The 25,522-nt window shown below is 29.4% G+C and overlaps 1 protein-coding gene across 1 annotated transcript in view; it reads right to left on the reverse strand.

The window, feature by feature from the left end:
* LOC129960899 (DNA mismatch repair protein Msh6-like) overlaps window positions 1–25,522 on the reverse strand; it is a 100,586-nt gene that overhangs the window by 12,020 nt on the left and 63,044 nt on the right. Inside the window, exons 20-25 of the mRNA XM_056074617.1 lie at window positions 22,935–23,056; window positions 21,988–22,208; window positions 19,138–19,270; window positions 14,861–14,959; window positions 5,720–5,839; window positions 4,280–4,367 (exon numbers count right to left, since the gene is read on the reverse strand). Of these exons, the coding sequence (XP_055930592.1) occupies window positions 4,280–4,367; window positions 5,720–5,839; window positions 14,861–14,959; window positions 19,138–19,270; window positions 21,988–22,208; window positions 22,935–23,056 (783 nt within the window). The remainder of the gene's footprint in view (window positions 1–4,279; window positions 4,368–5,719; window positions 5,840–14,860; window positions 14,960–19,137; window positions 19,271–21,987; window positions 22,209–22,934; window positions 23,057–25,522) is intronic.

Raw genomic sequence — 25,522 nt, forward strand, 5'->3', positions numbered from 1 at the left:
AATCTGGTTTTTGATTTTTGTTGCAATTTCTTCTTTCTTTCTTTCTTTTCCAGTTTCCAGGCAGAATAATTACGAGAGAATGAAGAGAATTCACCCTTGTAATTAACGCACTTCTTTTCAGTAGAGCAGTTAGTGTTGTCTGGCCGGCTTCTACACAACGGGCGCAAGTAAGCGTCCCGTGGCAGGAAGTTTTAAAATGCCTGAATCTTTAGCACCGAAGCATCTAAGGAGATTTGGAATATATGCTCTAACAGACATGTATATTCTGCCTTAATATATTCAGGTAATGCAGTGGAACTGAAAGTTAATACTAGATGTTTAGTGTTCAAGAATTGACAATTCCTCCGTATAATAATAGGCAACACATAGGTCACTCACTGGCTTTTAAGCTTTTCAATAATTTTTTTTCTATGCTGAATTGAATTATTCACCACAGGATATAACTTCTAATGAATTTAATTTTGGATGGATTCTAATTATAACGGAAATCGTCGACAAATATTTTACCTTTAACATTTGTTTGTCTTTTTTGGGAGATCCAATTTCAATCAGCAGTCATCCGATCGAAGTTTCTTTATGAATTTCATTTGGCCAACACTTCCACATATTACTATTTTCTAAAGAAATGAAGACTCGTCATGAATTTTCACATCGTCTTTATTTTCTGGATTTCCTTTGAATCAGAAAGAACATTGGAAAATTGTGTACAGGAGCTGAAGCGTTGTGTTACACACTGAAGGGAGAAAGTTTGGATGTGCCAACATGGCACTAATATGATTAACACAAATATGACACTAATTCAAGCCCGAAAGCACCGTTTACCAAGCCCAACGAGGGAAGGCACTGGCTCTGGATATTCCTAGCCTCGGCGCTTATACCTTAGTTCCAGCCGGTACCTATACGCTCAGAAAATGTTGCCACTCAAATCTGGAAAATAAAAAGCATTTTTGTGTTTTTCTGTACGTATATGCAATATATGAGAACAATGCTCACACAGCATTCATCTTCCATTTATAATGGAATAACAATACTCCATAATTTTAATGAGTGGAAAAAGCAAGGTTCTTCAATAAATGTGGATTTAAACAATATGCAGTTTTTGGAACAGCAACATTTTCCGGCATACGTTTTTTACAGTATTCTTCACAAACATAAAATTCTCCGTTAAAATTTTTTTTCTCTCTCTCTCTCTTTCAATTTCAGTAGCTCTACTAATAATCAAGTAACTTGTAGTCATTACTCCAAAGTTGGTATTTTTTTCTCAGCCTTAGATTCTTAGGATCGTTAAGCTCTATCAAAAATAATAGTCGAATGCCTTTGCTTCTTCGATTATGCTTCATTCGACAATGTTTTTCTTTAACTGCTTTTTAAAAAATGAAAAGTTTTTCATAGAGGAAAGGCGTCATTAGTTCAGATATCTGAAACGTTTTAAGAAATGGCTGAAGAATATCATAAAATAAGAGTAGAACCGAATTTTAGCTAGAATCAACTTATTCTGACAACCATTTATAATATTATCATTCGTCACAGATCCATGCAAAGTTTTATTATTATTATTTTTATTATTATTGAAATGTAGACATTTCTTTATGTTGTCAAAAACTTTTAGAGCACGTGAGCAAACACTGCCATTTTCTAAGCAGCGGATAGAACAAAACCTTAATAGAAATTTAGAAGAACTTCCAGGAAATCAGCACTTTTAGCTGGACTATCTTTAAATATTCTGTATTCCATCCAGTAGATTTATGACCACACTGAAACGCTTCAGTGGTTTATGTGTAGTTCACAAGTACCTAGATATAAAATTTTACAGTCATTTTTGCAAGGAAGTTCTTTAATATATTTTAAAATTTTTTAATTTACATTTGGTTCATTCATATTAATTTTTAAAAGTAACTGTATGTTCAAACTTGATATAACTTCTTAAAAATTTTCAAACAATTCTAGAGCAGTGGCATGCCTTAAAAATATTGAATTACAATATCTTGTGGAGACTTGATTGATTCAAACTAATACCTTACAATAAGATCCATTTGGTACGTTTGTGAAATGCGGTTCAAAGTTTCATTAAAGCATAAAACATTATTATTATTTACAGATTTCTTAAGAGACTGTTCAAAAAACGGAGCTAATCCATAATAATAATGTATGACATTTTTGTATGACCTAAAGTACAATTTTTAAGCTATTTTATTATCAGTGAACATATGCGAAAATATTTCCGATATGTCACTGAGCACATTCAAGGACGAATGTGACGCAACAAGTTTTAATGCTCATATAAGTTCAGCTTTTAATTATTGTTCTTGAATTAAAAAGTTCGAAATTGGCTTATTTTCGGACATCCAGTTTGACGCTTTCATCTGGTACTGTGCTCCTTTAAGATGCGAACTGCAAAATCAATTATTATTTAAGCTTATTATCTTCTTATAAAGCGAGCAGCAAGCGGGTTTTGTGAAACTTCTCTAACCCATTCAGCAAAGTCAGGATTCATATTTTTATCCGTCCAACTGCATTAAATATGGATTTTGAGCAGCTCATTGTTTTAAAAAATAATCCTCTCTGAATAAGCTCACAGCTTTTCAAATAATAAACAAATCTATCAATAAACTAACGTGAGAATGACTAAACATCACTGTGATGCTTGAATTTTGTTATTCTTGACCGTCAATTCTATTTTCACACGCAATTACAGCAATCACGCGCATCTTCATTAGCTGCAATCCCAGAATCTCATGGAAAGAGAACAGCCTCTGAAATCGAGACTGATCTATACAGAAAAAAAGGGGGGCGAATAAAAAGGGGTCGAGTTTCCACAATTACACAGTCCCCCCCCCCCTTCGTTTTTGGAAGGAAGAAATAAGCGAAAGTAGCACGATGAAGGAAGGAAATTTTGAAAGCATATCAGATCACTTGGATACTTAGGAGTCGTGAATCCAGCTACACTTGAAACCCTTGGAGGCTCCATTTTACTTGAAAACAAACTATTATAATGCCATTTGAAGTCATAGAGCAGTATTTATAGAAAAGAACTTTTTCCGGTCCATGAATTAAAAAAAAAAGTTGCAAATATAGTTTACTTTTTAAAGATTTTCCAAGGATAAATTAAAATTCAAAAAGTGTTCAAGGACTGAACACTGTTTCAGCAGATTTTAAAAATCATCCGGCATACTCCATATTTTTTCGAAGAGCTACGAGATTATTAATGAAACTAATATTCGTATGTTAACTAAAACAAGTAAAAATTGCAGACCATAAGATTTTATGCATTATAATATTTTATATAAAAACATTCCTTATATAAAAATACGTATAAATTAAAAACATTCACATGAAGAGATTTTAACCGCCAGCAACAAGGGGCGGGAGAGATATATCAACTAGTTCAGGGTCTTTATTATATAAAACATAACCCACAATATTAAGTTGTGGGCCACTGCGATTATGGAATGATTTGTGAATGCACAAACCAAACAAGAACAATACGCTTTGTTGCTTTTCAAGTACTGTCACTTTACCATAATTAAGGCTATAAATGGTATATAAAAAAATAATCTACTAATACAATGAAGACAAATTAAAATTAAATGCAGCTATGAAAAATTATAAAACATATCAAAACAAACCTATTATAAAAAGACATTAATAGCATCTACTTACAATTTCACATCATAGACACACGAATTAGCTAATGCTCAAGTTTCATAAAAATCAAGAAAATCGCTCACTAGAATTAAAAGTCAAAATTTTCGTTTTTATGTATAGAAATTAGGGTTCCAAGTAACAATACTATCAGTGAATTCAACACTTATACAAAGATGTTTAAAGGGGGGGGGGCAAACGAAGCTGCTTATTCTTATTTTGCTAATGATTTCAAAAATGTAAAGCACACTAACAAATATATAATAAACACCAATGAACATTTTAAAGTACAATTTTAGCAATGTAAGATTAATAATGGGGAAAAAAAACACTCATAGAATTTCAAGGTTAAAATGCAATAGTTATTCTTTAAAACTCCACATTTGCCAATACACAAGACTTTTTGTTTATACACGCTAAGCAAAACATCATCGATATGAAATAGAATCATTTAGTTGAAATAATGAATATATGAAATAGTGAAATATATGAAATAAAAATTATTCTATCGTGTAAATGGATAACTAAAAATTAAAGAGACATGCATTTTGTGCCCACCATTTTAAAAACTTTCAATTAATCAAATACCCTTTAAAAAGAATCTAAGTTTCAAAAATTATTTGGTAAACAGTATCACCTTTGCTGATTCGATCACTAGCTCCAACTCTTGTGAAAATCCTGTCAACTGGTGTTAAGCTCATAGACTCCGCAGGGACATAGGATCCCTAGTGCAAAAGTAAATAATTGGTTAAGTCTCAGCTTAAAATTTTATCTTCATACAAGATGTCAATTTATTCTAAAAACATTATATTATTAAAAGAAGATTTTTTCTTTTTCAGGGAGCATATTCGAATTTCATTTTTAAAAAATGATAAGCACTTTATCAACACTTTTTAGGTACCTTTAGTAAAAAATAAGAACCGGCATTAAGATAAGAGTTTTTTGTACATAATTACAAAACAAATTTAGGTATTAACTAAGTAAGTATTCAATTTTAAACACAAATACCACCAATAATTACTTCACCAACATTGACACTAAATTATTCAAAACGTTTTTTTACACAAGTTTTGTTTGCAAGACTTTAATAAAGCATTTTTATTGCATATCTAAAATTATTTTATTACGTTACAACTCACAATACTACAAAAAATTAATATAACTTATTTAATTCACATTTCAATTTTTCGAACAAAACACATAAGTAAACAGAGCTTGGATATAAAAATCTGCAATTAAATGTGCGCATAAAATTTGTTTATTTTCATATATATATATATATATATAACAAATTCTTTCAATTTATGATTTTTACACTAATAACTCTTTCCAACTCATTAGATTTTGATAATAATGAAAAGCCTCTGGCTTATGGAACAACCCTCTTATATCTGTTTTGATTTCAGCAATTTCCTTTCCTAAATAAAATTTCATTTTCCGTAAAAATATCAAGAAATCAGATTATTACTTTATGTCAATGGCTTATTTCTTTAGCCATCTGATCCTCAAAATGCATGCAATATTTTGAATTTGCTGATGTTGATGGTATTCTAAATTCTTTAAAATGTTTACTGAGTGAATTCAGCTACTGCTTTATGTGGCGATAGATTATACCACAGATTAGATTATACGTTAGATAGATTACATGTTATGAAATTATATTTTTTTTCATTTAAATTTCCCTCCTCAATATTTGTCTCTTTCATGATTCCTTCCTTGATAGACAAGTGGCAAGATCTTGACTTCGGGATCGGAAGGGGAGAGGGAGTTTAGAGGCTCGAAACTTAATTTCACAAAAAGATCGGTCTTCTGCACGTTAAATCCGTCTAAACTAAATATTCTACTGCTGGGGGGATACGGAAATTCGGAAAGTGGGTACCGATTCAGGTGTCACCCTCGTCATCTAACTTCAATTCAATTTAGATAATTTCAATAATTTCTAAGTATTTTGTACTTGATATTATTATTAACAGGGCTGAAAATAATGAAACATTAAGCAAATATTCAATTATATAATGTCAAAATAAAACACATATAACATATCAACTAAGAAACATGTTCATAAATAATTACTTACTAAATGTGCCATTATTATAAGTGTGCCAGCTTGTCTCATTAAAGTTGATTTACCACCCATATTTGGGCCAGTTACCAATACTAATCTTCCTCCGCTATTCACTTCTGTATTGTTGTTATTCTATAAGTAATAAAGGCAATTACAAGGTAAAAAACCTTAAGAAACAGATTTTGCTCAAAATGTTCCGACAATGATACAATAATTAACGTAAACAAAATCAATATAATAATTTTTTAACAGTCCAGACAAGTATATAAATGATAAAATCATAAATGAATAGTTAAACATTTATAGAAAGGAAAGTTTTAAAGTTTAAAAATAATAAAGGGTATAATTTCATTGAAATGTAGTTGGGAATTAAATATGCTTAAAAAATGGCAGGCCCACTGAAGAACAATTATTCCATTCTTAAGCCATTTATGTTCTGTTATGGTAACTTATTTCAACAAAAAACATTTAGAGACAAAAGAACCCAATACTTTTCAAAAGATACCACCAAGAAATTTAATTTTCAAAATAAATGAATTAATTAACTAAGAAAATCAGCAAGAGAAAGTATTTGGACAATTTCTTGAAAATTTTCAGAGCCTTTATAATTTTTCTACTGCTTTTAAAAAGCATAAAAATGTAGGTGAAATAAAAAAAAGTAATTAACATTTTAAAAACAACTGCTAACAATAAAATTTTAAAAAGACCACATCATGCATTTTAATTTAAATGAATATAATTTTAACTTCTAAATCATTACATAGGATCATTATACACACCAATTGTGTAAAATAACACACAAACACATATATAGTATTAAATAATAAAATTTTATATTATAAAGTTTCTCTTATTTAAACTAGAAAATTCTGATTTAACTTCTACTTTGTATTGCTTATTTTATATTATTTAAATTTGTATCAAAAGCAACTATATAAAAATAAAATTTAAATACTAATTAGTTTCATCGATTCCCCACCAATTACCATTATTATAAAAAATCGATAAAAGCTTAATAATTACATTGATATAAAAAAAATAATCTTGTGTGAAAAATTATAAACACCATAATAGTTAATATACTGTGCCTATATTAGTGCAGCTAAACTTGCCATTCAGACAAAAACAATTACCACCATTCCTTTGCAAATTACGTAAAAAACACTCACACTAAGGAATAAACTTTCTTTACTTTTTAAATCATCAAAACTGCCAATAGTATTATTACAATCTATTCCGTAATTTAATTTATATTTAAATAACATTGCAAGATTCCTTAATCTTAAAATGCTTACTAATGATAAATAATTTTTAATCAATTTTAATTTTGAAATTTTTTTCTCACATCTTGCAAAACACACAGTCATTGCTAAATAAGTTCTTATAATTTCAATAACATCAGGAACAGAGCTTTCTAATCTATCACCTTGCATGAGTTGTAACATTACAAGAGGATCTTTCCCTGCTTCTGTCTCATCTTCACTCGCGCTATATATTTTAAATATATTTTTTTATTTCGATATGGAACGGTTTTTAGTCAATAACATAACTATCAGATAATCGGCACCCATACTATCATTTAATAAATAAGACAGCGTGAAAAACTTGATTTGGGCAAGGACATTTAATTCTTGAATTTTAAAACTTATTTCATGAATCTCTCAGTCAAGAAAAGAAATTGGCTTTTGTTGAACCTGCTCTCCATATAATAATCCAGCAGAAACTGTAATTTCCCCTGTTCTGGCCTGTCATTCCAAATTGCATTTGCAAAATTGATAGCCAAGCGAATAAACACTTCTCCATAGGCAATTAAATAAAGTTTTAATCTATTGTTGATTAATTCAAGTTTATTCTCTACTAATATATGTTTAATCCTTTACTTTTGTAATATGTGTTATTTATTTGAGAAAGAATAAATGCAAAAGCTAAGGAAGCACAGAAAATAAAATTAACTGTCAAGCATAAAGTAATGTACAATCACCACATGTAGTAAGTGTATTTTCATTTTCACTAATCGGCTCTTCTACATCATTTATAACTGCTTCTGCTTTCGCATACTATTGAATTTAATCAATGAACTCGAAACAGGCCAGTGACAAAACTTAAATATTTCACCCATGCATGGAGTAGAAGAAAAGTAAACAAGCATTTCATAATTCCGAAGAAGTTAAATACACATGACAAACTCTGCTTTTCTATTAGTACATTTCATGTTTCTGCACATCATTATATTTAACAGCCCAAACAGAGCATTTCTATATATTTGACCTCAGTAATTTTGGAAATATTCCAATTTTCTAAATATCATATCTGAAATTTTATCAAAAATTTCTCTTTCATTTCAATGGAATCGATAAAAAAAAATTTCTCATTTCGAAGTGCCACCAGAAATGCCCCCCCCCCCCCAGTATGCAGCTTAATATTAGTATGATTCACTAAGTCTTCAGTAGATGTTAAAAGACTGATTTTTACTTTTAAAAATAATTACTTGCGGATTTAGAAAAATATAGAGAATAGACTACTAATCGAAACTTATATCTAATGAAATAGCTAGTAGAATGCCAGCATTTCAAAACTGTCTAACGACAGCATACATACTTTTATAGCATTGTGTGACAAATTTGTGTTCCTTTGCAGCTTGTCATTGGAACGGTGAGTCTGAAAATTTCAGAAATGTGTAAAACTTTGTACATCTTAACCCCTTGAGTACATTTGATGGCTAGGATGCATCATGCATTTTTTAAAAAAAATTACAGCTGATGAGTTTAATTTATCATTAAAAATTCAAAATCTACTGTCTTTATATTTTCACTAATATGTGATAGCCATGTTACATGCCACATTCCATATATTGTAAAAAAGAAAGAATTATAAATATTTTTAACAGATTCAGGTAAATGAAGGAATAAGCGTGCTTTTGTAGATAATTGAAAATGAGGATGTCACAACTTATTTTAGCAAGAGCTTGGGTAAACCTGAAGGAAATTATTGTGCAACCTGCAAGTAATCAGTAGTCATTGTAAATTCTTAAGAACACTTCCATCACTACTTTAATGAACGGCAATTTCTTATTTGAATTAATAATGTCTCCATAGGATAGCTTATGAATTTTAAGGAGCATGTAGGTTATACAGCTTATTGGTCAAAACCTTCAGGTGACATGATAGAATTTCGAAATCCAGCGTCGTAAATGCTCTCTAGAACACTCTATATTGAGAACTGCAAACATTGTTCGAATGCTAAGAAAAATTTTAGACTGGAAATAGATGTTTCATATTCTTAACACATTCCTTTTAATTCCACAGCCTGCAATTAAAAGGATTCAGAGTGATGTCTATTTGTATTGGAAATTATCTGCTCACTTTTGAAATTTCGTTTACTTTCCTGTAATAAACACAGAATTGTGTTGATTAATCTTTTCATTTTAACACAGTAGAACATTCCACAATTATTCCATCATCAAAACTTCAGCTTCTTTCTCGGAAAGATGCAATCGTCTTGGATATCGTTTGATTGTTGGATGATCACCTGCATTAATTTTATAACGTGTCATATCATAAACATCAAAGTCACTTGTAAAAAGTTTCAGACTCTTTAAATCACTTTCGTATTGCTTTCCGCTGCTCTTTGTTACATTCTTCAAGATTCCCGAAGATCATTAGGAGATAATGCGTTACAGAAAATTCTTGCTATCAACTAATGGCCCACAGGTCATAATAATAGATTCTTAATCCACAGTCTTGGACTTACGAATTCAGAACCCAAACAGGGATGACATTCCTTTTCAAAACGAGTGTAACTGGAATAAGGACATCATTCTGAGAGACTTGCATAGGCAATTCCGTTAAAGCATTCATGAATTGTTCCGAATATTCAAAAATTCCTTGAATAAGATCATGCTTGATAATGCTGGTATCATAATACTCTGTGATTACACACCATAACTTTTACCTTCCTTCCTTCGTCCTAAAATTACTTTTCTTTTTATCTGTATCTGATTCTTCTCCAAGTCTAAAATTAAATTAAATTTTTGAGGGAAATCCAGTGTGAGAATACATGCATCGGTGATATCAATTAAGTAAAACTTGTTTCGAGATTTTCTTCGATCTACATTCGAATGCTGCATTCAGTTTCCTTCGTATCTCTGTTTTTCACCAGTGGTAATCTTTAATTTTAACCTGAAGGGAGTAGTAAATTAATTACATAGTAAATAAGTTAATTGTCCTTTTCGTTATTTGGACAAGAACGGCTACTATTCCTTCATTACTACCATCCACTATGTCGTTAACGTGGCAAGTTAACATTATTAAAGATCCATAACATGAATCTGTACTATAGTTTCCTTGCTACATTATTCCCATCACCGTAAAGAGAGATTTATAGATATGTAACAGTATACAATTTTGTTCTTCAGCAAATAAAAACAGTTCTAAGCGTAAAAAATCTTTTCAAATAAATATGTATCCAAAGGGCTGATGAAATAGCAAAAATCTGCCAATTGCACAAAACTTCTAAATATTCAAAGGGGGAGATGGAGAATAATTCCACTGTTTTTTAGCAATTTTTTAAAGTTGCTTCCGTATTTTTTAAAATGCTACGGGACGATATTAGGAGAAATTTTATTTAAAGAAAATATTTATGAGTTTAAAATACTGTGATGCTTCTGCCTGTAAATGTGCGGTGATGTGTACGGCTCTTATAAAATAAATTTGCAAGTATCGAATTTTCATTAATTGTATGTATGCTAAAGGCAAGATTCAACAAAGATTTATTTACCTTCATAAAAAGCATGGATTAGCAAAAAACTGACATTTTAGATACCAAGATAACAAAGTCGAAGACTAGGCTAAAGAGAAAAAGCTACACCTACACCGAGATTCATATTCGCAGCCACGATTCTCGTCTAATTGACATTAATTAATCCTTGCTATCTTTTCACTACAGTAGAGAAGGCGTCATTTAATCAGATAAGATGTTTCGGTACAATTAGACAGTAGGAAAGAACCTTAGGTGAGTCACCCAGCAGCTAACGAGATCAGGAAGGAAGTTTGAAAACTTATTCTAACCAGTAAGGACAAGCTAGATTCTTTAGATGAATAGTAGTGAAACTTTTCAACCGAGGCTCGAACTGAAGACATCCTTTAACTAGATAAATAATTTTTTCTTTGATAGCAGTATCTATTTCAACTTTTTGCAAATTGACATAAAAAATAACAAAACAAAAAAAGTACTAAAGAGTGAAATTTTCTATTTTTTTCGAATAATTTGAGCGATTAGAAGATAAATATATAAAATTACATAGAACAATCTGTAAAGTTCGGGGGAGGGGGAGAAGGGACTTATAAAATATCACCGCAGATGTGGAATTCTAACTTCTGCTTTGACATCTAGCAACAAGCTATTTTTTAGTGTAAATATAGCTAAGAAGAAATATAAATTGGTTACTAGATAGTAAACTTTAATTTTTTTTACATAAATGTTGGCTTACAACAAAGTTCAATAAGCTGATGTGGGCACTTTTTCTTGTTTTGTATTGTGCCGATTTATTATATTCTCACGTCACAAGATTATTGGAAGTTATTTCTATCATTTTCTTTTCTATTTGACAGTGACTGTTAATAGATTATTATTCGTTTTCATTCGATTTATCGATTGGTTTCAATTTCAATGTTTTTGAATATTATAGAGAAGATAACACTGCAAGGAAACAATGGTTAACGAGAAAGAGAATTGTTGATGGAGGGCGAGATCAGGTCAAAAGAATATTATAGTATTAACTATGAGATTGCAAGCTTCATATTTTTTTACGTTTTGTAAATACGGAATTGTAGCAAGGTTTATTAGCTAGGATCTACTGATTCAAAGTATTCTCACTTCATTTGGTGGTTACTATTAATACTTTTTCAGAGGGTTCTTTTGTATTTGGCATTTTTTTTTCTTCTGTTAATGGGTCATTATTTCTTTCAAATCGATATTAATTTTTAATTTTCATTTTAGTGCTCATGAACACTATGTGTAGAGAAGATGCCACTGCAAAGAAGCAAAACTTTTAGTGTTACCAAATGTAGACTTACATCTAAAATGCATTACAAATAATTTTTTTTACACTATGCCAGAGATTTTCTACAATTTTCGTTAGTAAATCAGTGGCAATCATATCCTAGATATTATTAACAGGATTACAGCCCAACAAGACAGGTACATCTATTAGACTTGAATTATTTTTTTCTTGTTATTTAAATAAATACCAATCACAATTTTCCGGCAATACAGCGACTCTGAAATATAAATTTGAATTTTTTTCGCACCATCTGACATATTTCTTTGTGATACAACTTTTCCAAACAATTTTTTACCATACTATTAAAGAATACAGTAAATTCTCAGTAATTCAGCAGATATAAATCAGAAAACTAAAATTAATAGAAGTTCATTAAAAAACATATTTTAATATTAAAACTTCTACCGGAAATGCTACAAGAATTCCACTTTGCATAAAAAATTATACTATATATAACATGTATTATGAAATATAATTCAGAATAATGTTGTATGCATCATGCCCAAGTCACTAAAATAAGAATACAATACTCTATACACCGAGTGATTCCAAAATCCGTTAACATCTGAAAATTCATTTATTCATGGAGTAATGTAGGTAGAGATGTAAAAATTGACACACATTCTTGAAATGACGGCTTTATTGAAATGGGGAAGGGGGGGGGGGAGCTTGGCTGTCTAACATGTTGCAGACAGGTGAGGCCCATTTCACATTCTGAGGATCTGTCAACTCCCACAGCTGCAGAATTTGGGCTGCCGAAAGTCCCAGAACTACGAGGAAATCCCATTGCATGACGAGAAAGTTACGGTGTGATGCGGAATTACTATATCTATCGCGATCGGACCTTATTCCTTCGAGTGATTCTGCTTTTCAAACTGTGAGCGTGACTGATTCGCTGATATGCTGCAGAATCGAATTATTCCTAGACTGGCTGATAGGCACTTGCTGGTACGACTTATATGCCACCCCATATTGCTACCCGTGTGAAAGATCTCTTGCGCACATCATTTGGTGAGAATCGCATGCTTAGCTGTCACTTCTGTCATGTGTGGCCTCCCACGACCCCAGATCCTAATCATGTGATTATTGGTCGTGGGATTACCTAAAGTTGTAAGTCTACCACGATCATCCGCTAATTAGGGTTGATAAATGACAACATTCGAAGACAGTTTTTCACCACACCCACATATATGCTGTATAATGCTATTCACAACATTGTCCCTCGACTACAGGTATCGCTGGTGAATGACGACGGACATGTTGAGCCTTTTTCAAGAACATAGTCTTTGTTAAAAATCAATAAGTCTGTTAATTATTGCTTTTGTTATCATATGAAGTGCTATCAATAAAAACGCATATAATTTCAAGCATGTGTGTTTATTTTTACTTCCCTACCTATATTGCGCAAATTATTGAATTTTCAGAAGTTAACGGACTTTTGAATCACTTGGTATTTTCATATATTCTAAATGCATATTTTCCCTTTATCGCTCTACCTCGTGCTTCTGAAAATACTGGATTTTCAAGAGGGATTGAAAGGGTGAAAAGCCAGATTAGAGAATCTATTGTATGTGTTGTCTGTCTATGCAAATGAATAACAGAGAAACAACATCTTTGTTAATGTTCTTTAACTACAGACAACAACCCAGCATCTAAATGCTACTTTCGTGATCTAATTAGAAACATGTTTTAATAATGTTTACTTCAGAACCTGCTTTTCTTTAAATCAGAAATCCTTAAAAGGGGAGAAAAAGTTGAGTAGCAGATACAAAAATTGTACATTGAATCGTATAACTTAATGTCATGTTATATATAGTTTGATGTGCAACTCATCATAGGAATTGCTTTACAGAAAAAATATAGGTAATGCAATTAAATTTAATAATAAATAACATACAGGGTGTTTATAAAGTCCCGGACCCATTTTGATGTTTAATAACTCATAAAATAATAAAGATAGATTTAAATTAATAACATAAATGGTTAAATAGACTCAAAAAGTTTCATGACCCTTGTCAATGAACTTCCACGTGTGCCCCCTTCGTCGCATGGAGAATATCAAGTCGATAGTCAATTTCACACCAGGTAGCGACAAGCATGTCGGCATCCACAGAGCCATTTACGCACTTTATGGCGATTAACAATGCCAGAAACATGAAAGGATGCTTCATCGGAGAACATTATGCTCTTCAGAAAATCAGCAGCATCTTCTATCCTCCTTATCATATCTGTTGCAAAGGCCATCCTCCTAGGTCTATCGTTCGGTTCCAAAACTTGAACAATTTGAACTTTGTATGCATGCAGTCTTAATTTTTTCTTAATAACCTTGTACACCGTCGAAATTGGTATATCCAATTCTGTTGCCGCTGATCTCACAGATATTCTAGGATTGTGTAAAAATGTCTCTCTGACACGCTCAACATCAAAATCACTTGTGCAAGGTCGTCTGGAACGTTTCTTATCTTCGATACTTCCAATTTCTAGAAAATTCTTTTTCCACCGCAAGGTGCTGTTTTTGGATGGAGGATCTTTTTGGTAAATTCTTCTAAAATTTCTCTGTGCTTGCACTATCGATTTCATTTCTATGAACCACCATAAAATCTGTGCTTTCTCTTGTGGTGTATGCATTCTCCTTAATATCGAATCTCCGCTCAAATAAAACATCACATACAAATTACTACATAGAACAAACACATCAAAAGTAAACATAACATTGCAATAGTTGACAAAAACAAAAGAGAGAAAAATGCAATTAATAAGCAGACAATATTTAGAAAAGTACAGATATTTAGACTGGAAAATGAAATTATCTGAAATTAACCACACGCGCAGACGATATTTACAAAAGTAAAAATATTCAAACCTGAAAAGGAAAATATATGAGTTATTCCATCAATAAATGTCATAAGTGTGTTTATATCTTTATTATTTTATGAGTTATTAAACATCAAAATGGGTCCGGGACTTTATAAACACCCTGTATAATTATCATAAAAATAATAAGATATGAAGGAAACATATCATTAGAGCAAAGCGAAAGCAAAGAAAATAGTACAAGAAAAAAAAAGAAATAGAAGAGCTATATTACTTACTCGTTTTGGTCCAATGTACACACTATTTGGAATATAATCATCTCCAGTAAAATACTTCAAAAAGGTAGGGTGTCGACCATCGATAATTTCTAAGTGAGGCTGAAACAGATAAAAGAATAATTTTACACAAAATAAGTATCTAAAAAATAATAAGAGTTGGCAATACATGCATTTTTAAGAATTTAAATGTTTTGAAAATTTTCTTAGCAAGAAAACGGTTTTTCCTAGGTTTAACTTTACACTAGATCATATTTTGAATACTCTGATAATTTCAAACAAAAATTTGCATACCCACACTTTAGTATCCAAAATCAATTGAGATGAATCATGGATGAATTGGCTGTAGTGTTTGGATTGATAAAGACATCATGACAGAACTAATATGTCAAAACAATCAAAAGAGAATCATATTCTGTACAAACTTTTCGAATACAGTACAAGATTCCCACTCTTGTAGAAGTAAAAATCCAAGAAAAATAAAGTAAGGAATTTTAAATATAAAAATGCGAATGATAAATTAAAATAAAATATATTCACCATTAATGTCTAGATACACCATTATTTTATTGCTTACTGCATCTAGATGATTGAGGAATAAGCACCAAGGATACCTATTATGCTCATCTAGCACTAAAATGTCAAAACTTACTGTTCAAAATGGGTTTCATTTCGAGATCATAATACAAGCGCAATTACCATCGCACAACCATTACTAGATGCTGCTTTAACACAAACTATTCAGAGTTTCCTTTATAAAGACAATCATAACTGAAGTGAAATAAATTTCATTAAAACAATATTAATTCTTAATGGATTGTCAACCTTACAGTAACTTTTTCTAGAGTTCACGAAAATACGTAAGCTAGATATTGCAATAAATGGTTGAGTCTACAGAAGAAAAGAAAACAGTTTCACTTTCCTTGCATTCCTCTGAATTTCAATGACGGCTTTTTTCTTTTTTTCATTGTTAAATCGCTAATCCCAAAATTTTCACTAATGGAAATAGTATGCTCAACACAACTGCAACATTGCTTATTTATTACTTTGTAGAAACAGCTGCTATTTGTAAAACTTGGGAGCTAACATCTTTTGTTGCTATGCATTTCATACTGTTTATGTTAAGTCAAGTCAAGAATTTGTAAAATATCTGGTATACAACCCTTCTCAGATCATTACAATTTTTGGCCATCTGGCTACATATTCAATTCTTAACACTTGCTTTCTACTGTTTCATTTCTATTATTAAAGTCGAAACCGTTTGTTTATGTATTTAGTAAATAATCATTTGTTCTCTTTAATTTCTCACTATTAAAATCCCAAAATTTAAAACTTTTAATGATTTTAAGATTATAATTGTTTATCAAAATCAAAAATATAATTCTTTCACCATTTAAAAATTAAATTGGAATTATAACTCAAGTATTAGACAAAAACAAACATTTTCACATAGAAATAAATAACATATTAATTAGAAATATTTACAAATTATTAATTTAATAAAACAATTTTCTTAACACATCCAGGATCGGACTCTTGATTTTTAATCGAGTAATAAAATAAATTTATTGAAATATAAAAAAAAATATTGTAGAATTATTATTTAAAAAAAAAAGACTAATGGATAAAAAATGAATTACTTAAAAATTTTAAAATGAAAACTAGGTAAAATATAACACAAAAACCGAAATAAAAGATAGAAAATGGTCATGTAAAAAACTTCATTTCTTAATACACTATTTTTAACCAGTAATTTTTTTAAGCCAAAAGCTCAAGCTTTTTTTTTTATATTGCACCCTGCTATTTTATTTTATTTTCTTTGATTGGGAGAGGAGTCTATTTTTCCTCCTTCATTGTTGTTTCCTTGTTAACAAGTTTCTCCCAGTAGCATTTTCTCAATGATTTAAAATTTTTGCAGAATATACAATTAATACATCAAGCAAAAACACATTCTCCTAAAATATTCAACAACAGACTGCTTTTAGATCATCTTTTTGTATTTTACAATATAAATTGTAGAATATGTTTCAATATTCATTCTTCCTGATATTTTATCCATTAGGTCTGACATTATGTTGATAGGGCCTTCAACTTCAGAAAAAACATGATGAAACATGATGAAAAAACATCATGAAAACAACTGATTACAGCTTTTGCCATCTAACTGGTAGGATATTTTTCCATACTGAATAATTTTAACCACTAAATATATATAGAAATAAGACTGATTCTATAAAGGTCTATGGGAATATGACTTCTGTAGCCTCTTTCTCCTCTAGCAGCTGGATCAATACAGGAAAGGCACTTAAATAAAGGATCTGCTAGAGGTCATTTCTTTTACAAATAATCAGCAGTTTGCATAGACGTTTTTAACATTATAAAGACATTATTTTACATACAATTATTAAATACATTTAAATGTGATAGATCGACTTTCTGCACCAATAAACATTTAACTCAAACTATATGATTCCCAACATTCATTACATCAATACTCTAAAAAAGTCTTTTGAGTAAATATTCCTGCAAAGACAATAAGGAAAAATTATACAAATAATTGCGTCTGCGCTTCAAACAGCTTACGAATATGCATGTATCATGGATATCTATTTAGAATGAAACATGAATACATATTTCTTTAATGGAGGTAAAGCGCAACATAAAAATGGATTCACGAATTTTTCTTCAACAATAAAAGAGATTTTGATTTATTCAATATTCACTTTCAATTTTCAGTTATATTTTTTGATGATAACTTCAGCATTTCCTTCATTTGTGCTTATGTCCTGAATCAACATTTCTACACTTGTAAATAGAGCATATTGAAGATAAATAGTTTTGTCACTGCTACTGAGGAATGCATAAAACAAAAGACTTGGACTCAGGTGTAATATGCTTATTGCAGTATCATGACAACTAACAATGAGAAATGACATTTAATAGAGAAATATACTGGGAACATCTAATACGATGCATAACTCAATAAGAAATTCTGTAATGTCAGCCGAACATTTTGCATCATTAAAAATGTCTCTCATTAAGTTCTCAGGCCAACAGTCATTACCAACAGCAAGAAATAAAACTTTTTGTTGGCATTATGAATATCATGACATGCACCAACATCAATATCCAACAAATAGCCTAATCTTTTGCAATTCTTGTTTTAACATCAATGTCCTTCACAAAATTCTGCAAGAATCCATTAAAATAGCCATAAGATTTGCCCAGAAAATATGGTTACTTCCAAAAAGTTTAGAAATTTTTTAAAAACGCTCTTCAAACTTATTATTACAACATTTTTGGAAACCAGATGTTCCACTAAGAGGAGGAAAAATAATTTGCTCATATTATTACTGCTTGAAAATTCATTTAAATCCAATGAAAATGCTATAATTTGTAGATTTTTTCAAAGTATCTAGTAGATATGTTTTTACAACACAAAATTTCAACCTGCAAAATGTAAAATTTCTATTTAATGACAAATGATCTCTATTTAACGACAAATGATCTTCAGTAAAGGTCTTTCAAACATTCACCAAACAGCAGGCATTAAAAATAGCAAATTATGTTATGTATGCATCCAAAATTAAGGATTTAATATTTGAAAATCTATGGCAAAGAAGAGCATTAACTGTCATATTAGTAAAACTAGTTGTTGCTGAAGATAATGGTCGACTGGAAAAAATATTTGTTAAATATGCAAAAATAAATTTATATGTTTTAAAAAATGACGAAGTATGAACTATTGAAATTTTTGATACGTTTTTAGTCAAGAAACCAAGATAAATAATCCACTATTACAACTCTTTTCACAAAACTTCTCTAGTTCTCAATTCAAGTAAAGTAGTTTTTAAAAACAAAACAAAGCTTCAGAATTGGAAAAAAAAAAAATGCCATAAAACACGATAAATTTAAACAAAATTTTATTTAATATAACAATAATTAGATTACTTAAACAAAATATTTAAAAAATTTTACTGAAATGACTTTCTTAGCAACTAAATTTCAAATACAAATAAACACACATGCAGTAAATATAAATTTTATTATTAAAATCTAAGAAACTCTATAGCCCCATGTTCTCTGACCCTGGTATGACATTTTCAAAGTGCTTGCAATCATTAGATTTAATATAAAGCAATATTAAGAGCTAAAGGGACATAACAATGCATAAAATAATTGGAGCAAGCTGAGTACTCTAATTTTATACGATATAAAGAGCAACAACGCATTATCAAACAATGATTGATTTCACAAGCTAGCAAATATTTTATATTTACCTCAACATCCTTATTGGGAATGAAAAATTTTGGCCTACACATGGGAACTTCACTTGACTTGCAATATAAAACCAAACTTATAAGAGCATCCAGGATAGATATGCAATGCACAGCACTTTTCCACATATTATAGCTAAAATCAAGCAATAATAAATACATGCTCAAGTAAAATACACGAAATAATTTAATCCTTTTTAAATGAATTCTCTTATATAATTTAAAAGAAACAAAAACCTTTCTGCAACTGCATTTCATATAATTCCCCTATATCTTCTGAATTCAAAGAGCTTTCAGTTTCTACTATCTTGAAACTTTTTGACTTTTAATATATCATTAATATCATAACCATTTTTAAACTGGATACCTTAATTATTATTTATTAATATTTTAGTTATTTTAAAATTAAAAACATTTTGATAAACAAATGAAAAATAAAAATACACGTGGGAATTCATCTATTCACCAATTACACGCACACACATAAAAAACATCATATCAAGGCATCAAAAGACTCATATAACTTCACTTTTAAAATTTCTCTAAAAGTTGATGCGATTTTGCAGTGCTTTAAATAAAAATTCAAAACATCATTGAAGGAAAAATAGCATTTAATAATTATACATAACAATATAAGTCTCAGGGAGACCTGCATTCAATGATTGAGACATTTAGTACTTTTCAAACTGATGCTTCAATTTTGAAACATTTACAAAAAGATTTTGATGAAGGATTACAATTTATATGAAAGTAAAACTGCAAGAAAAAAATTTAAAGATACACAGAATTTTAACAAGTTAAATACTAGGCATGAGATAATGAGAAGCCCTCAAATTTAACACATGTTGAAGAAAAATATAAAAGAAAACTCATTGCAAAGAAAGAATTTGCCAAATAACAAATATAATCCCCCCTCCCCCCCAAAAAAGCATTATTCCATTTAAAACAATAATCAAAAGGAATAAATTTTCAAAAATTAAAAATGTTATGGGGGTTAAAAAATGGATAAGATCCATCAGATAAGTAAGGAAAGGAAATGTTGAATCAACTAATGATTTTCTGAAAGCAGGACACATCAGCAAAACAACACTTTCTCAAGATAATCAAGATTCTTTTGAGTTTCAGCAACTCTGATGTCACTGACATTTTTGTTCCCTACTTTGCAATTCATTCCAACTGTATTCGGAGAAGTCATTAAATTTAAGAAAAAAGATAATGCTCCATGTTCAGATGGATGGTCTCTAACAATTATTGGGAAATTCTTCCTGCAGCTAGTCAAATTTTATCTTACAAAATAAGCACTTTTTACGACCTCTGGAAGCGGAAAAAAAACAAATATTAATGTAGTATTGAAAAATGAAATTAATAAAGAGTGGCATGAAGATATTCAATTTTATCCAGATATTATTTAATATACCCAGCATCACTTGGGATTAAAATCTTTTCATATATAATAATTTTAACAGAGAAACTACTTATGGATAAAATTTTTATAATATATACAAAACTGTTCAAGACGTATGCATTGAAATAGAAAAAAAAAATTAAAAATATAAAAATATTGGCAATGTAGTGTGAAGTCTTAATGCTGCTCAACTCAGAAATATATATATTATTTTAAAATTAAATGCGTTTTCTTAAGAATTAATAATAACTTTGAAAGAAAACAGCAGAAAAATGAAATCAGCATCATTGAAAAGGTAAAATTTTGAATTCTAAGAAGACATTTTTTTTTTTTAACTTCCGAAGTTTCTGATTAAAAAATAATATTGGTTGATTTCTCGTTTTCCATGGCCGCTGTCGTCAAACTTATATTTAATTTGCTCAAGACAGCTTTACTTTTCTTGCCTCCATTTCAGTGAATTACTTATGCCTATTTTTAAGCATTGTTAAAAATAGGTGACATTGACATTTTTAACAATTTAAACACATTATTTCTTTAGAAAGCTCCATTTTGAAATAAATGAAACCTTGTTAAAGGGATATGTATTAAAATAAAACAGAAACTTTAAAAAAAGTGGAAGAGTAGTTCAAATTTAATATTAACGTGTTTAAATTGTTTTAAAAATTAATAACAATTAAAAGCAACATTGACAGTCAAAACGTATTTAACTCTATAAAATATCTCATATTAAACAACTGCAAATAAAATAAAAAATTATACAACATTGATATTTCTCGAGATATTTGTGTGGGATGTATTCTTTGTTTATTAGTGGCCAAGATAATATACCAAGTCTATCTACATGACAGTAATTTGATTCAAATACTTTTAGTTTCAACAATTAAATAAAAAAAATAAATTAAAAAATCGATCATATAAGTATTCTGAAATCAATAAAATTGGATCAAAATAGATAATAATTCATCATGGATAGTCATTACAAAATGTCTGCAGAAAAATTGAAAGTAAACTACAGAAATTATAAGTTTGAATAGATTTGCATGCATTTGTTAGCACTAAAAATAAATAAGTTCTACAAATTCTTAACCTATTAAACAATAAATGTTGATCTCAATTTCAAATAATAATAATAATAATATATTTGTCACTCAATTTCTAACAAACGAAACTCGTTCAACTGGCAAAGAAATATTGAAATGAATTTCGCACAGCACTTTGAATCAGCAGTTACAACAATTATTTCATTATTTTGATAATTCTTGGGTTTAGTAATTTGTCCTTTCGATTAAGTTATTACAAAAGAAAATGATTATTTTCAGCATTTTAGATTATACTGATTTCAAAATTCTTAAAAGCATTGAAAGAAATAATGCATCGCTTGGTAAAAATTTATAAAAATTATATTTAAGGATACATTAAGAAAATTAAAACATTCAGATACAACTCACTTTTCATCAAAGCGAGCAAATATACGTCTAGTAATGTCTTTTAGCGCTGAGGCCCGACTCTCCTCTGCAGATGTCAACCTGGCCAAAAGATTTTTTGTTTCTTTAGTGTAATAGCGTTTGAAACCTTTTCTACCACCTTGAAATTCAAATTCACTGGGAACCTTCTTATTTTCAGGAACTTCTAGCATGTATCGGTTCTTTCCAGTTCCAACATAAGAGACCTATAATTTAGATAACACAAAAATGAAACAATTACAAATTTTTTAACAAAATTAAAGGAATTAAATGTTTGCTAAGGCTGAATTTTTTAAAAAAAGAAAGTACTCTCACAGTTAAGATACATCACATCATATAAACAGACTTTTATAAAAAATGAAATTCCATAAATTAATCTTGCACACAATTTAATACTAGAAATACACACAAAAAGCTTATGAATGAAAAAAAAATAAGAAGTATATTGTTATCAATTCTAACATAAAATAAAATCCTTTACACTGAAGGAAGGAAGATTGTGTGCTGTTTCCCATAAGACCAATAAAAAATAATTTCATGCAGTCTGAAGTTTTATTAAAAGGATGAAATGTAAAAGATAAACTCAGTTTAGGAACAAAACTTTTACAAATCAGAGCTATTATGAGAAAAAAAAAAACATAAACGAAGAATTAAATAATAAAAGCTTAAATTTGATTCATAAAATGAATATTATATCAAAATAATACTAAAATAAATACAAAATAAGTACCAATTCATTTGAGCATCAAAATATTTTTCACAAAATTAAATGTCAGCTAAACCTATTTGACCCCTCTCAACAACTAAACAATAATGTAAAGCACATTCATTCATAAGAATGAATGAAAACAAATTAAATAATAATAATACTAGAATTTGATGATTTCAATGCTTGCAGTTAACGTTAAAAAATAAATATGAGCATCATTTACCTTACAATTCAATGCACGCTTTTGTTCAGATAAGAATGTGTCAAGTTCTTTACCAATTTTGTCAATTTCTGCTGTTGCAAAATCATATTCTTTGTCAACTCCAGGAGTTGGTATGATGTTACCTTTCAAAAAAGATTGTAAACAGTAAATATATAACATATGAATAAAAAGCAAAAGCAATTTGCAAGCATATATATATATATATATCTTCAACGACACTTGTTACTTAAAAAGATGTTTCAAGATATTTTTCAAAAAATGCATTCAAAATAAGTTATTTATAGAAAACTGACACTTAGAAAGAACAATACTTTGAAAGTACTAATGCAATAGAATATACTAAATTTGACTCTATAATTCAGCGTTTCATACAAGAAAGTCTTCCCTACAGAACACAAATGTCTTCACTTGTAGGATTACAGTCAGGAAGAGTACAAAAGAACATGCTTAAACAGCAAGTGAAAGCAAAGTAAAAAACAAGCAACATCCTGTTTAAATGGAACGTATTTTTGACTTGACTTCTGCTAAATCATCATTCTAAAAATGCTAACAAAGCAATCTGACACAGAGGAGATCATTGAAGAACTTAAAGTAGATTTGATTCTAACATAAAATAAACTAGGGCAAAACAAAAAAACAAACTTATCACACTGAAAGAGCAGAACAGACTTGATTAACTGGACTAAAAATTACATTTTTACTCTTTCCCTTCATTATTATATAATTACTACAATTTTTAGGGCGTATTTTAAAAATGCTTTGTTAGAACCATGACCAAGCACCTGCTTTGTTCAAATAGGAACGATGAAAGCAAAAAAAAAAAAAAAAAAAAAAAAAAAGACCATGTGAAAGTATTTCGTGTTTTTATAGTTTTAGAAAAGGCGTTTGGAATTTAGCTCGTGTTAAACTCGGCGTAGGAAAATAAGAGCCCGCGTATTTCACAAAGTGAAACCTGAGTTCAAGTGATTAGGAAATAATTTCTTAAATGTGAATAAATTAAAATTATTAGAATTTTCCTACAAGTCTCATATGAGAGCAGAACCCTTGCTATCATAAGATTCTGTGAAAATGGGACAATTAAATACATTGTGCTATCCTTAATCTAAATTAAGTAAATGTACAGCTTTTTTTTAACAAAAAAAAAAAAAAAAAAAAAAAAAAAACTACATTGGTCAATGGTCATAAGTTGAAACAAATATTCAGTTTGCAAATTTAAAATAAAATAATTTCAAAATTTATAGAAACTTAAGTGCAGCAAATAAATAAATGAAGCAGTAATAAAAAAAAAAACATTATCATAAAATATTTTGATTTAAATAATAATTGTATGATGTATTTGAATATTATTATGAATTTGTAATATTGTTTATGTGTTGTTAGTCAAATGGATTGAAAGATAGTTTTACAGATACTTTATAAGGGGATAGTGGATTTTAAAATAAGGGGGTAAAAAAAAAACAAATATGAAATTTCCTTATAAACATTTCGTCTTCAAAATATATGCTTGTGTGTAACTAAAATAATATTGTAAAATGTATTATTTAGTAAAATGAATATTTATGAGTTCAAAAGAGTAAATATATTTTAATAACTTTTTAAACGATCTTCCTTTAAGATTTAAATATCATTAAAATGTTCCAAGTTTCTTAATTTTCGAGGACATTACATATTTTATAATAAAGATTCCTGCAAAACAGTAAAATAAAAATTGGTATGTATCTTACGTTGTGAGTCTTTTTAGATTGTTAAAAATCAATTTTGATTCAGAAAAATATAAAATTCTTATGAAAATTCACTGTGCCTATAAAAATATTTGCAAAAAACATAAAGTTTAAATTGAATTACAAAATCATACTCTAGTTTTTGTTTTTATATCACAATACGGGGAAAATCAAAAATCACTACTTCTGAAATATTTTAAAATTTTTAAAGATTCTAAATGTTTTGTTTTTTCATTTTTTATTATTTAAAAGAGTTTTTTAAACGATGTTTGAGCCATTTATACCAAGCATCCATACGTATGCATAAAAATTTTATAACAGTCATTAATTTGTAAAACTGAAAATAATCCATCATATCCTATTTGGATGTCAGAAAAATGACTCTCGGCCTTGATGAAATGAAATTCAAAAATTTAGTCAAAACCTCTCTTCAAAAATTTAGAAGAGCTATCTTTTTATTTGGTTACAATAATGATATGGGAGGATCTTTTCTCCCGTTTGCGTGCAGTATAGGCAGTGCAGTGGTGGAGGACAAACTTCTTCAGGTATGTCCTCCTCGCTTTCAGACATATTACATTCTAGTGCATCACGTTCCGATGCATTAGAAGAACTCATTTCTGCATCTGCATCAGGTTCCTGAGATACTGGATTTTCCCACAGGAAGGACCGCCAATAACTGAGGTTCGGAATCAGCAGGGGATATAATAACCATATCTATATCTGTTACATTATACATCTAGGAATTACCCTGTGCGGAAACCGAAAGCTTTCTAGGTGTAAGCCTGTTTTTTACCTGATTTATCTTGGAAGAGACTGAAAGTTGCAGGGTTTTATAATAATTCAATATTTTATCAATGTTTAATTTTT

Source organism: Argiope bruennichi, chromosome X2, assembly GCF_947563725.1.
Source record: "Argiope bruennichi chromosome X2, qqArgBrue1.1, whole genome shotgun sequence".
Classification (NCBI taxonomy): domain Eukaryota; kingdom Metazoa; phylum Arthropoda; class Arachnida; order Araneae; family Araneidae; genus Argiope; species Argiope bruennichi.